Below are 13228 nucleotides of genomic sequence, written 5' to 3'. Positions count from 1 at the left end.
AGTGACCTGCCCGTACAAGTTCAGAGTGCACAGACAGTCAAATGCATACACTGACAAGATCTACTTCTCATACCTTTACAGCAAGCACTGGGAGCAAGTACACTATGGGTGGGCTGCAGAGCCATATCAGTGTTACCTTAACATTCTGTGGAAAATAAGGATTAAGGAATATAGTGACTATGTTCAAATACAAAACTATCACAGACTAGCATTTTTTATAGGGAGAGATAAGACAGAACATTCCCCTGGGGTAGAGATACATAATGTAGAAACACACACACACACACACACACACACACACACACACGGATATAGCAACATACCCCTGTTTACAACTCCACTGAGAATGCGCACACCCGTGCACAGTCCATCGAAGCGACGATGGTAATGTTGGGACGTACTGTAGGGAAGAGGAGGGGACAGGGATTGCGAAGGAGCAATGGTCTGTGAATGGCAGAACAAGGGTCAGATTTCACTGGGGGATTCTGGCATTAAGTGGTGTGTTGAAATGTCTTGATGAGTTTTGTGTCTGGAAGCTGAGTATTGGTTTGGAAGGAGCAGAACGGTGGGCTGAGGGGAGCTTGAGTCCACACAGCCTCACACAACGTCACGGCAGACAGCCAGCCTACTGAGCAAGCATCTGCAAACACCTCACCCAGCTGCAGCATACCACCACCACCACAAGCAGAGTCTGCTCCTCTACAAACGACAAAGCAGCTCCCACTGGTTGCCTGTTACGGTACCTGTAAATTCTGGGTGTCAGGCACTGCATCCAGCTCCAAGGACTGGGCGGATTTGTGAATGAAATCCTTGCATGTGGAACAGAGTCATGTTTAAACACTGTCCTGCCTTTACCTGGCTTATTCTGTACACAATTTTAAGATCACATCTGTCACCTCACACTCCACGTCCCTCAACAAACTCCATGACCCCTGCAGACTCCACATCCCTTGCAGACTCCATGACCCCTACAGACTCCATGACCCCTACAGACTCCATGACCCCTGTTGACTCCACGTCCATCTACAGATTCCATGTCCCCTGCAGACTCTACGTCCCCCTACAGATTCCATGACCCCTGCAGACTCCACGTCCCCTGCAGAATCCACGGACCCCTGTGGAATCCACGTCCATCCACAGATTCCATGACCCCTGCAGATTCTACGTCCCCTGCAGAATCCACATCCCCTGCAGACTCCACGACCCCCTGCAGTCTCCACGTCCCTCTGCAGACTCCACGTCCCTCTGCAGACTCCATGACCCCTGCAGACTCCATGACCCCTACAGACTCCACGTCCCCCTGCAGACTCCATGACCCCTGCAGACTCCACGTCCCCCTGCAGACTCCACGTTCCCCTGCAGACTCCACATTCCCCTGCAGACACCACGACCTCTGCAGACCCACGACCCCTGCAGACTCCACATTCCCCTGCAGACACCACGACCTCTGCAGACCCACGACCTCTGCAGACACCATGACCCCTGCAGACCCACGACCTCTGCAGACACATGACCCCTGCAGACCCACGACCTCTGCAGACACCATGACCCCTGCAGACCCACGACCTCTGCAGACTCCACGTCCCCCTGCAGAGTTGGCCCACACCTCAGTGATAACGCATTCTGAACACCAAATCTTGACCTCTCCCTAATGTCCTCCCCTTAGTTTATGGCACTCTTCATCCCAGCTTCTCACAATCCCTGCGCCGACTCCAGGGTGCAGGGTAGAGTATCTCCTGATAAGAATTGACCCCTGGATGAGAATGTGGCCCCCGGATGAGAATGTGGACCCTGGATGAGAACGTGGGCACTGGATGAGAATGTGGACCCTGGATGAGAATGTGGACCCTGGATGAAAATGTGGACCCTGGACGAGAATGTGGCCCCCGGATGAGAATGTGGTCCCCGGATGAGAAATGAACACTGAATGAGAATTGAACCCTGGATCAGAATGTAAACCCTGGATGACAATGTGGACACTGGATGAGAATGTGGACCCTGGATGAGAATGTGGACACTGGATGAGAATTGAACCCCGGATGAGAACGTGGACCCTGCATGAGAATGTGGCCCCTGGATGAGAATGTGGCCCCTGGATGAGAACATGGACCCTGCATGAGAATGTAGACCTTGGATGAGAACGTGGAACATGGATGAGAATTGAACCCTGGATGAGAATTGAACCCAGGATGAGAATGGGAACCCTGGATGAAAATGTGGACCCTGGATGAGAATGTGAACCCTGGATGAGAATGTGGACCCTGGATGAGAATGTGGAATGTGGACACTGGATGAGAACGTGGACCCTGGATGAGAATATGACCCCTGGATGAGAATGTGACCCCCGGATGAGAATGTGGACTCTGGATGAGAATTGAACCCTGGATGAGAACATGGACAGTGGATGAGAATTGGACACTGGATGAGAATGTGGACCCTGGATGAGAATAGAACCCCGGATGAGAATGTGGACACTGGACGAGAATTGAACCCTGGATGAGAATGTGGCCCCTGGATGAAAATATGACCCCTGGATGAGAACGTGGACACTGGATGAGAATTGAACCCTGGATGAGAATGTGGACCCTAGATGAGAATGTGGAACGTGGACACTGGATGACAATGTGGAACATGGATGAGAATTGAACCCTGGATGAGAATGTGGCCCCTGGATAAGAATATGACCTCTGGATGAGAACGTGGACACTGGATGAGAATGTGGACCCTGGATGAGAATGTGGACCCTGGATGAGAATTGAACCCTGGATTGAGAATGTGGACCGTGGATGAGAATGTGGACCCTTGATGAGAATGTGAACCCTGGATGAGAATGTGAATCCTGGATGAGAACGTGGACCCTGCATGAGAATGTGAACCCTGGATGAGAATTGAACCCTGGATGAGAATGTGGACCCTGGATGAGAATTGAACCCCGGATGAGCATTGAACCCTGGATGAGAATGTGGAACGTAGACACTGGATGAGAATGTGGACTCTGGATGAGAATGTGGATCCTGGATGAGAATGTAGAACGTGGACACTGGATGAGAAAGTGGACCCTGCATGAGAATGTGGACCCTGGATGAGAATGTGAACCCTGGATGAGAATTGAACCCCGGATGAGAACGTGGACCCTGCATGAGAATGTGGCCCCTGGATGAGAACATGGACCCTGCATGAGAATGTAGACCTTGGATGAGAATGTGGAACATGGACGAGAATTGAACCTTGGATGAGAATTGAACCCAGGATGAGAATAGGAACCCTGGATGAAAATGTGGACCCTGGATGAGAATGTGAACCCTGGATGAGAATGTGGACCCTGGATGAGAATGTGGAATGTGGACACTGGATGAGAACGTGGACCCTGGATGAGAATATGACCCCTGGATGAGAATGTGGCCCCCGGATGAGAATGTGGACTCTGGATGAGAATTGAACCCTGGATGAGAACATGGACAGTGGATGAGAACTGGACACTGGATGAGAATTGAACCCTGGATGAGAATTGAACTCTGGATGAGAATGTGGACCCTGGATGAGAATTGAACCCCGGATGAGAATGTGGACACTGGATGAGAATGTGGACCCTGGATGAGAATTGAACCCTGGATGAGAACGTGGACACTGGATGAGAATTGAACCCTTGATGAGAATGTGAACCCTGGATGAGAATGTGGACCCCGGATGAGAACGTGGACCCTGCATGAGAATGTGAACCCTGGATGAGAATTAAACCCTGGATGAGAATTGAACACTGGATGAGAATGTGGAACGTGGATGAGAATTGAACCCTGGATGAGAATGTGAACCCTGGACGAGAACGTGGACCCTGGACAAGATCGTGGACCCTGAATGAGAATTGATCCCTGGATGAGAACATGAACACTGGACGAGAATTGAACTCTGGATGAAAATGTGCACACTGGATGCGAACGTGGACACTCGATGAGAATTGAACCCTGGATGAGAATGTGGCCCCTGGGTGAGAATATGACCCCTGGATGAGAACGTGGACACTGGATGAGAATTGAACCCTGGATGAGAATGTGGATCCTGGATGAGAATGTGGAACTTGGACACTGGATGAGAAAGTGGACCCTGGATGAGAATGTGGCCCCTGGATGAGAATTGAACCCTGGATCAGAATGTGGCCCCTGGATGAGAATATGACCCCTGGATGAGAACATGGACACTGGATGAGAATGTGGACCCTGGATGAGAATGTGGACCCTGGATGAGAACGTGGACCCTGGACAAGATCGCAGACACTGGATGAGAATTGATCCCTGGATGAGAACATGGACACTGGATGAGAATTGAACTCTGGATGAGAATTGAACTCTGGATGAAAATGTGGACCTGGATGAGAATTGAACCCCGGATGAGAATTGAACACTGGATGAGAATGTGGCCCCTGGATGAGAATCTGACCCCTAGATACGAATGTGAACACTGGATGAGAATTGAACCCTGGATGAGAATGTGGAACGTGGACACTGGATGAGAATGTGGACCCTGGATGAGAATTGAACCCTGGATGAGAATGTGGCCCCTGGATGAGAATATGATCCCTGGATCAGAACGTGGACACTGGATGAGAATGTGGACCCTGGATGAGAATGTGAACCCTGGATGAGAATGTGGCCCCTGGATGAGAATGTGAACCCTGGATGAGAATTGAACCCTGGATGAGAACATGGACAGTGGATGAGAATTGGACACTGGATGAGAATTGAACCCTGGATGAGAATTGAACTCTGGATGAGAATGTGGACCCTGGATGAGAACTTGAACCCCGGATGAGAATGTGAACCGTGGATGAGAATGTGAACCCTGGATGAGAATGTGGCCCCCGGATGAGAACATGGACCCTGCATGAGAATGTGAACCCTGGATGAGAATTGAACCCTGGATGAGAATGTGGCCCCTGGATGAGAATGTGAACCCTGGATGAGAATTGAACCCAGGATGAGATTTGAACCCTGGATGAGAATGTGGACTCCGGATGAGAATTGAACCCTGGATGAGAATTGAACCCTGGATGAGAAGGTGAACCCTGGATGAGAATTGAACCCAGGATGAGATTTGAACCCTGGATGAGAATGTGAACCCTGGATGAGAATTGAACCCTGGATGAGAATTGAATCCTGCATGAGAATGTGAACCCTGGATGAGAATGTGGACCCTGGATGAGAATGTGAACCCTGGATGAGAATGTGGACCCTGGATGAGAATGTGGAATGTGGACACAGGATGAGAATGTGGACCCTGGATGAGGATATGACCCCTGGATGAGAATTGAACCCTGGATGAGAACATGGACAGTGGATGAGAATTGGACAATGGATGAGAATTGAACCCTGGATGAGAATTGAACTCTGGATGAGAATGTGGACCCTGGATGAGAACTTGAACCCCGGATGAGAATGTGAACCGTGGATGAGAATGTGAACCTGGATGAGAATGTGGCCCCCGGATGAGAACATGGACCCTGCATGAGAATGTGAACCCTGGATGAGAATTGAACCCTGGATGAGAATGTGGAACGTGGAGGAGAATTGAACCCTGGACGAGAAAGTGGACCCTGGACAAGATCGTGGACCCTGGATGAGAATTGATCCCTGGATGAGAACATGGACACTGGACGAGAATTGAACTCTGGATGAAAATGTGGACACTGGATGCGAACGTGGACACTGGGTGAGAATTGAACCCTGGATGAGAATGTGGCCCCTGGGTGAGAATATGACCCCTGGATGACAACATGGACACTGGATGAGAATTGAACCCTGGATGAGAATGTGGAACGTGGACACTGGATGAGAATGTGGACCCTGGATGAGAATTGAACCCCGGATGAGAATTGAACACTGGATGAGAATGTGGCCCCTGGATGAGAATCTGACCCCTAGATACGAATGTGGACACTGGATGAGAATTCAACCCTGGATGAGAATGTGGAACGTGGACACTGGATGAGAATGTGGACTCTGGATGAGAATTGAACCCTGGATGAAAATGTGGATCCTGGATGAGAATGTGGAACGTGGACACTGGATGAGAAAGTGGACCCTGGATGAGAATCTGACCCCTAGATATGAATGTGGACACTGGATGAGAATTCAACCCTGGATGAGAATGTGGAACGTGGACACTGGATGAGAATGTGGACTCTGGATGAGAATTGAACCCTGGATGAAAATGTGGATCCTGGATGAGAATGTGGAACGTGGACACTGGATGAGAAAGTGGACCCTGGATGAGAATGTGGCCCCTGGATGAGAATATGACCCCTGGATGAGAACATGGACACTGGATGAGAATGTGGACCCTGGATGAGAATTGAACCCTGGATGAGAATGTGGACCCTGGATGAGAACGTGGACCCTTAATGAGAATGTGAACCGTGGATGAGAATCTGACATCTAGATACGAATGTGGACACTGGATGAGAATTGAACCCTGGATGAGAATGTGGAACGTAGACACTGGATGAGAATGTGGACCCTGATGAGAATTAAACCCTGGATGAGAATTGAACCCTGGATGAGAATGTGGAACGTGGATGAGAATTGAACCCTGGATGAGAATGTGAACCCTGGACAAGAACGTGGACCCTGGACAAGATCGTGGACCCGGGATGAGAATTGATCCCTGGGTGAGAACATGGACACTGGACGAGAATTGAACTTTGGATGAAAATGTGGACACTGGATGCGAACGTGGACACTGGATGAGAATGTGGCCCCTGGGTGAGAATATGACCCCTGGATGAGAACATAGACACTGGATGAGAATTGAACCCTGGATGAGAATGTAGAATGTGGACACTGGATGAGAATGTGGACCCTGGATGAGAATGTGGCCCCTGGGTGAGAATATGACCCCTGGATGAGAACGTGGACACTGGATGAGAATTGAACCCTGGATGAGAATGTGGATCCTGGATGAGAATGTGGAACTTGGACACTGGATGAGAAAGTGGACCCTGGATGAGAATGTGGACCCTGGATGAGAATTGAACGCCGGATGAGAATTGAACACTGGATGAGAATGTGGCCCCTGGATGAGAATCTGACCCCTAGATACGAATGTGAACACTGGATGAGAATTGAACCCTGGATGAGAATGTGGAACGTGGACACTGGATGAGAATGTGGACCCTGGATGAGAATTGAACCCTGGATGAGAATGTGGCCCCTGGATGAGAATATTATCCCTGGATCAGAACGTGGACACTGGATGAGAATGTGGACCCTGGATGAGAATGTGGACCCTGGATGAGAATGTGGCCCCTGGATGAGAATCTGAACCCTGGATGAGAACATAGACCCTGGATGAGAATGCAGACCCTGGATGAGAATGTGGACCCTGGATAAGAATTGAACCCCGGATGAGAATTGAACCCTGGATGAGAATGTGAACCCTGGATGAGAATTGAACCCAGGATGAGATTTGAACCCTGGATGAGAATGTGAACCCTGGATGAGAATTGAACCCAGGATGAGAATTGAACCCTGGATGAGAATTGAATCCTGCATGAGAATGTGAACCCTGGATGAGAATGTGGACCCTGGATGAGAATGTGGACCCTGGATGAGAATGTGGAATGTGGACACTGGATGAGAATGTGGACCCTGGATGAGGATATGACCCCTGGATGAGAATTGAACCCTGGATGAGAACATGGACAGTGGATGAGAATTGGACACTGGATGAGAATTGAACTCTGGATGAGAATGTGGACCCTGGATGAGAATTGAACCCCGGATGAGAATGTGGACACTGGACGAGAATTGAACCCTGGATGAGAATGTGGCCCCTGGATGAAAATATGTCCCCTGGATGAGAACATGGACACTGGATGAGAATTGAAACCTGGATGAGAATGTGGACCATGGATGAGAATTGAACCCTGGATGAGAATGTGGCCCCTGGATGAGAATATGACCTCTGGATGAGAACGTGGACACTGGATGAGAATGTGGACCCTGGATGAGAATTGAACCCTGGATGAGAATGTGGACCCTGGATGAGAACGTGGACCCTGGATGAGAATGTGAACCGTGGATGAGAATGTGAACCCTGGATGAGAATGTGAACCCTGGATGAGAATGTGGCCACCGGATGAGAACGTGGACCCTGCATGAGAATGTGAACCCTGGATGAGAATTGAACCCTGGACGAGAAAGTGGACCCTGGACAAGATCGTGGACCCTGGATGAGATTTGATCTCTGGATGAGAACATAGACACTGGATAAGAATTGAACCCTGGATGAGAATGTGGAATGTGGACACTGGATGAGAATGTGGACCCTGGATGAGAATTGAACCCTGGATGAGAATGTGGAACGTGGACACTGGATGAGAATGTGGACCCTGGATGAGAATTGAACCCTGGATGAGAATGTGGCCCCTGGATGAGAATATGACCCCTGGATCAGAACGTGGACACTGGATGAGAATGTGGCCCCAGGATGAGAACATGGACCCTGGATGAGAATGCAGACCCTGGATGAGAATGTGGACCCTGGATGAGAATGTGGACCCTGGATGAGAATTGAACCCCGGATGAGAATTGAACCCCGGATGAGAATGTGAACCCAGGATGAGAATTGAACCCAGGATGAGAATTGAATCCTGCATGAGAATGTGAACCCTGGATGAGAATGTGAACCCTGGATGAGAATGTGGCCCCTGGATGAAAACATGGACACAGAATTAGAATGATTCTAATTCTTTCACTGTATGAGAAAGTGGACCCCGGATGAGAATTGAATCTTGGATGAGAATTGAACTCTGGATGAGAATTGAACCCTGGATGAGAATTGAACCCTGGATGGGAATGTGGACACTGGATAAGAATATGGACCCTGGATGAGAATGTGGACCCTGGATGAGAATTGAACCCTGGATGAGAATGAGGCCCCTGGATGAGAACGTGAACCCTGGATGAGAATGTGGCCCCCGGATGAGAATGTGGACCCTGGATGAGAATTGAACCCTGGAAGAGAATTGAACCCTGGATGAGAATGTGGCCCCTGGATGAGAATATGACCCCTGGATGAGAACATGGACACTGGATGAGAATGTGGACCCTGGATGAGAATTGAACCCTGGATGAGAATGTGGACCCTGGATGAGAACGTGGACCCTTAATGAGAATGTGAACCGTGGATGAGAATCTGACATCTAGATACGAATGTGGACACTGGATGAGAATTGAACCCTGGATGAGAATGTGGAACGTAGACACTGGATGAGAATGTGGACCCTGGATGAGAATTGAACCCTGGATGAGAATGTGGAACGTGGATGAGAATTGAACCCTGGATGAGAATGTGAACCCTGGACAAGAACGTGGACCCTGGACAAGATCGTGGACCCGGGATGAGAATTGATCCCTGGGTGAGAACATGGACACTGGATGAGAATTGAACTTTGGATGAAAATGTGGACACTGGATGCGAACGTGGACACTGGATGAGAATGTGGCCCCTGGGTGAGAATATGACCCCTGGATGAGAACATAGACACTGGATGAGAATTGAACCCTGGATGAGAATGTAGAATGTGGACACTGGATGAGAATGTGGACCCTGGATGAGAATGTGGCCCCTGGGTGAGAATATGACCCCTGGATGAGAACGTGGACACTGGATGAGAATTGAACCCTGGATGAGAATGTGGATCCTGGATGAGAATGTGGAACTTGGACACTGGATGAGAAAGTGGACCCTGGATGAGAATGTGGCCCCTGGATGAGAATTGAACCCTGGATCAGAATGTGGCCCCTGGATGAGAACATGGACACTGAATGAGAATGTGGACCCTGGATGAGAATTGAACCCTGGATGAGAATGTGGACCCTGGATGAGAACGTGGCCCCTGGATGAGAATGTGGACCCTTGAAGAGAATGTGAACCCTGGATGAGAATGTGGACACTGGACGAGAATTGAACCCTGGATGAGAATGTGGCCCCTGGATGAAAATATGTCCCCTGGATGAGAACATGGACACTGGATGAGAATTGAAACCTGGATGAGAATGTGGACCATGGATGAGAATTGAACCCTGGATGAGAATGTGGCCCCTGGATGAGAATATGACCTCTGGATGAGAACGTGGACACTGGATGAGAATGTGGACCCTGGATGAGAATTGAACCCTGGATGAGAATGTGGACCCTGGATGAGAACGTGGACCCTGGATGAGAATGTGAACCGTGGATGAGAATGTGAACCCTGGATGAGAATGTGAACCCTGGATGAGAATGTGGCCACCGGATGAGAACGTGGACCCTGCATGAGAATGTGAACCCTGGATGAGAATTGAACCCTGGACGAGAAAGTGGACCCTGGACAAGATCGTGGACCCTGGATGAGATTTGATCTCTGGATGAGAACATAGACACTGGATGAGAATTGAACCCTGGATGAGAATGTGGAATGTGGACACTGGATGAGAATGTGGACCCTGGATGAGAATTGAACCCTGGATGAGAATGTGGAACGTGGACACTGGATGAGAATGTGGACCCTGGATGAGAATTGAACCCTGGATGAGAATGTGGCCCCTGGATGAGAATATGACCCCTGGATCAGAACGTGGACACTGGATGAGAATGTGGCCCCAGGATGAGAACATGGACCCTGGATGAGAATGCAGACCCTGGATGAGAATGTGGACCCTGGATGAGAATGTGGACCCTGGATGAGAATTGAACCCCGGATGAGAATTGAACCCCGGATGAGAATGTGAACCCAGGATGAGAATTGAACCCAGGATGAGAATTGAATCCTGCATGAGAATGTGAACCCTGGATGAGAATGTGAACCCTGGATGAGAATGTGGCCCCTGGATGAAAACATGGACACAGAATTAGAATGATTCTAATTCTTTCACTGTATGAGAAAGTGGACCCCGGATGAGAATTGAATCTTGGATGAGAATTGAACTCTGGATGAGAATTGAACCCTGGATGAGAATTGAACCCTGGATGGGAATGTGGACACTGGATAAGAATATGGACCCTGGATGAGAATGTGGACCCTGGATGAGAATTGAACCCTGGATGAGAATGAGGCCCCTGGATGAGAACGTGAACCCTGGATGAGAATGTGGCCCCCGGATGAGAATGTGGACCCTGGATGAGAATTGAACCCTGGAAGAGAATTGAACCCTGGATGAGAATGTGGCCCCTGGATGAGAATATGACCCCTGGATGAGAACATGGACACTGGATGAGAATGTGGACCCTGGATGAGAATTGAACCCTGGATGAGAATGTGGACCCTGGATGAGAACGTGGACCCTTAATGAGAATGTGAACCGTGGATGAGAATCTGACATCTAGATACGAATGTGGACACTGGATGAGAATTGAACCCTGGATGAGAATGTGGAACGTAGACACTGGATGAGAATGTGGACCCTGGATGAGAATTGAACCCTGGATGAGAATGTGGAACGTGGATGAGAATTGAACCCTGGATGAGAATGTGAACCCTGGACAAGAACGTGGACCCTGGACAAGATCGTGGACCCGGAATGAGAATTGATCCCTGGGTGAGAACATGGACACTGGATGAGAATTGAACTTTGGATGAAAATGTGGACACTGGATGCGAACGTGGACACTGGATGAGAATGTGGCCCCTGGGTGAGAATATGACCCCTGGATGAGAACATAGACACTGGATGAGAATTGAACCCTGGATGAGAATGTAGAATGTGGACACTGGATGAGAATGTGGACCCTGGATGAGAATGTGGCCCCTGGGTGAGAATATGACCCCTGGATGAGAACGTGGACACTGGATGAGAATTGAACCCTGGATGAGAATGTGGATCCTGGATGAGAATGTGGAACTTGGACACTGGATGAGAAAGTGGACCCTGGATGAGAATGTGGCCCCTGGATGAGAATTGAACCCTGGATCAGAATGTGGCCCCTGGATGAGAACATGGACACTGAATGAGAATGTGGACCCTGGATGAGAATTGAACCCTGGATGAGAATGTGGACCCTGGATGAGAACGTGGCCCCTGGATGAGAATGTGGACCCTTGAAGAGAATGTGAACCCTGGATGAGAATTGAACCATGGATGAGAATGTGGAACGTGGATGACAATTGAACCCTGGATGAGAATGTGAACCCTGGATGAGAACGTGGACCCTGGACAAGATCGCAGACACTAAATGAGAATTGATCCCTAGATGAAAATATGGACCCTGGATGAGGATTGAACCCCGGATGAGAATTGAACACTGGATGAGAATTGAACTCTGGATGAAAATATGGACCCTGGATGAGAATTGAACGCCGGATGAGAATTGAACACTGGATGAGAATGTGGCCCCTGGATAAGAATCTGACCCCTAGATACGAATGTGAACACTGGATGAGAATTGAACCCTGGATGAGAATGTGGAACGTGGACACTGGATGAGAATGTGGACCCTGGATGAGAATTGAACCCTGGATGAGAATGTGGCCCCTGGATGAGAATATGATCCCTGGATCAGAACGTGGACACTGGATGAGAATGTGGACCCTGGATGAGAATGTGGACCCTGGATGAGAATGTGGCCCCTGGATGAGAATCTGAACCCTGGATGAGAACATAGACCCTGGATGAGAATGCAGACCCTGGATGAGAATGTGGACCCTGGATGAGAATGTGGACTCCGGATAAGAATTGAACCCCGGATGAGAATTGAACCCTGGATGAGAATGTGAACCCTGGATGAGAATTGAACCCAGGATGAGAATTGAACCCTGGATGAGAATGTGAACCCTGAATGAGAATTGAACCCAGGATGAGAATTGAACCCTGGATGAGAATTGAATCCTGCATGAGAATGTGAACCCTGGATGAGAATGTGAACCCTGGATGAGAATGTGGCCCCTGGATGAAAACATGGACACAGAATTAGAATGATTCTAATTCTTTCACTGTATGAGAAAGTGGACCCCGGATGAGAATTGAATCTTGGATGAGAATTGAACTCTGGATGAGAATTGAACCCTGGATGAGAATTGAACCCTGGATGGGAATGTGGACACTGGATAAGAATGTGGACCCTGGATGAGAATGTGGACCCTGGATGAGAATTGAACCCTGGATGAGAATGAGGCCCCTGGATGAGAACGTGAACCCTGGATGAGAATGTGGCCCCCGGATGAGAATGTGGACCCTGGATGAGAATTGAACCCTGG

General features: G+C 49.2%; 1 protein-coding gene across 1 annotated transcript in view; it reads right to left on the bottom strand.

Moving 5' to 3' along the window:
* LOC140192543 (papilin-like) overlaps nucleotides 1–1546 on the bottom strand; it is a 51048-nt gene extending 49502 nt beyond the window's left edge. The window contains exon 1 of the mRNA XM_072250106.1: nucleotides 1065–1546. Coding sequence (XP_072106207.1) covers nucleotides 1065–1546 — 482 coding nt within the window. The remainder of the gene's footprint in view (nucleotides 1–1064) is intronic.
* Between the last annotated feature and the right edge of the window lie 11682 nt (nucleotides 1547–13228).

This window comes from Mobula birostris, unplaced genomic scaffold, assembly GCF_030028105.1.
Source record: "Mobula birostris isolate sMobBir1 unplaced genomic scaffold, sMobBir1.hap1 scaffold_1629, whole genome shotgun sequence".
Lineage (NCBI taxonomy): Eukaryota > Metazoa > Chordata > Chondrichthyes > Myliobatiformes > Myliobatidae > Mobula > Mobula birostris.
This window is presented reverse-complemented; position numbering and strand designations above follow the sequence as displayed.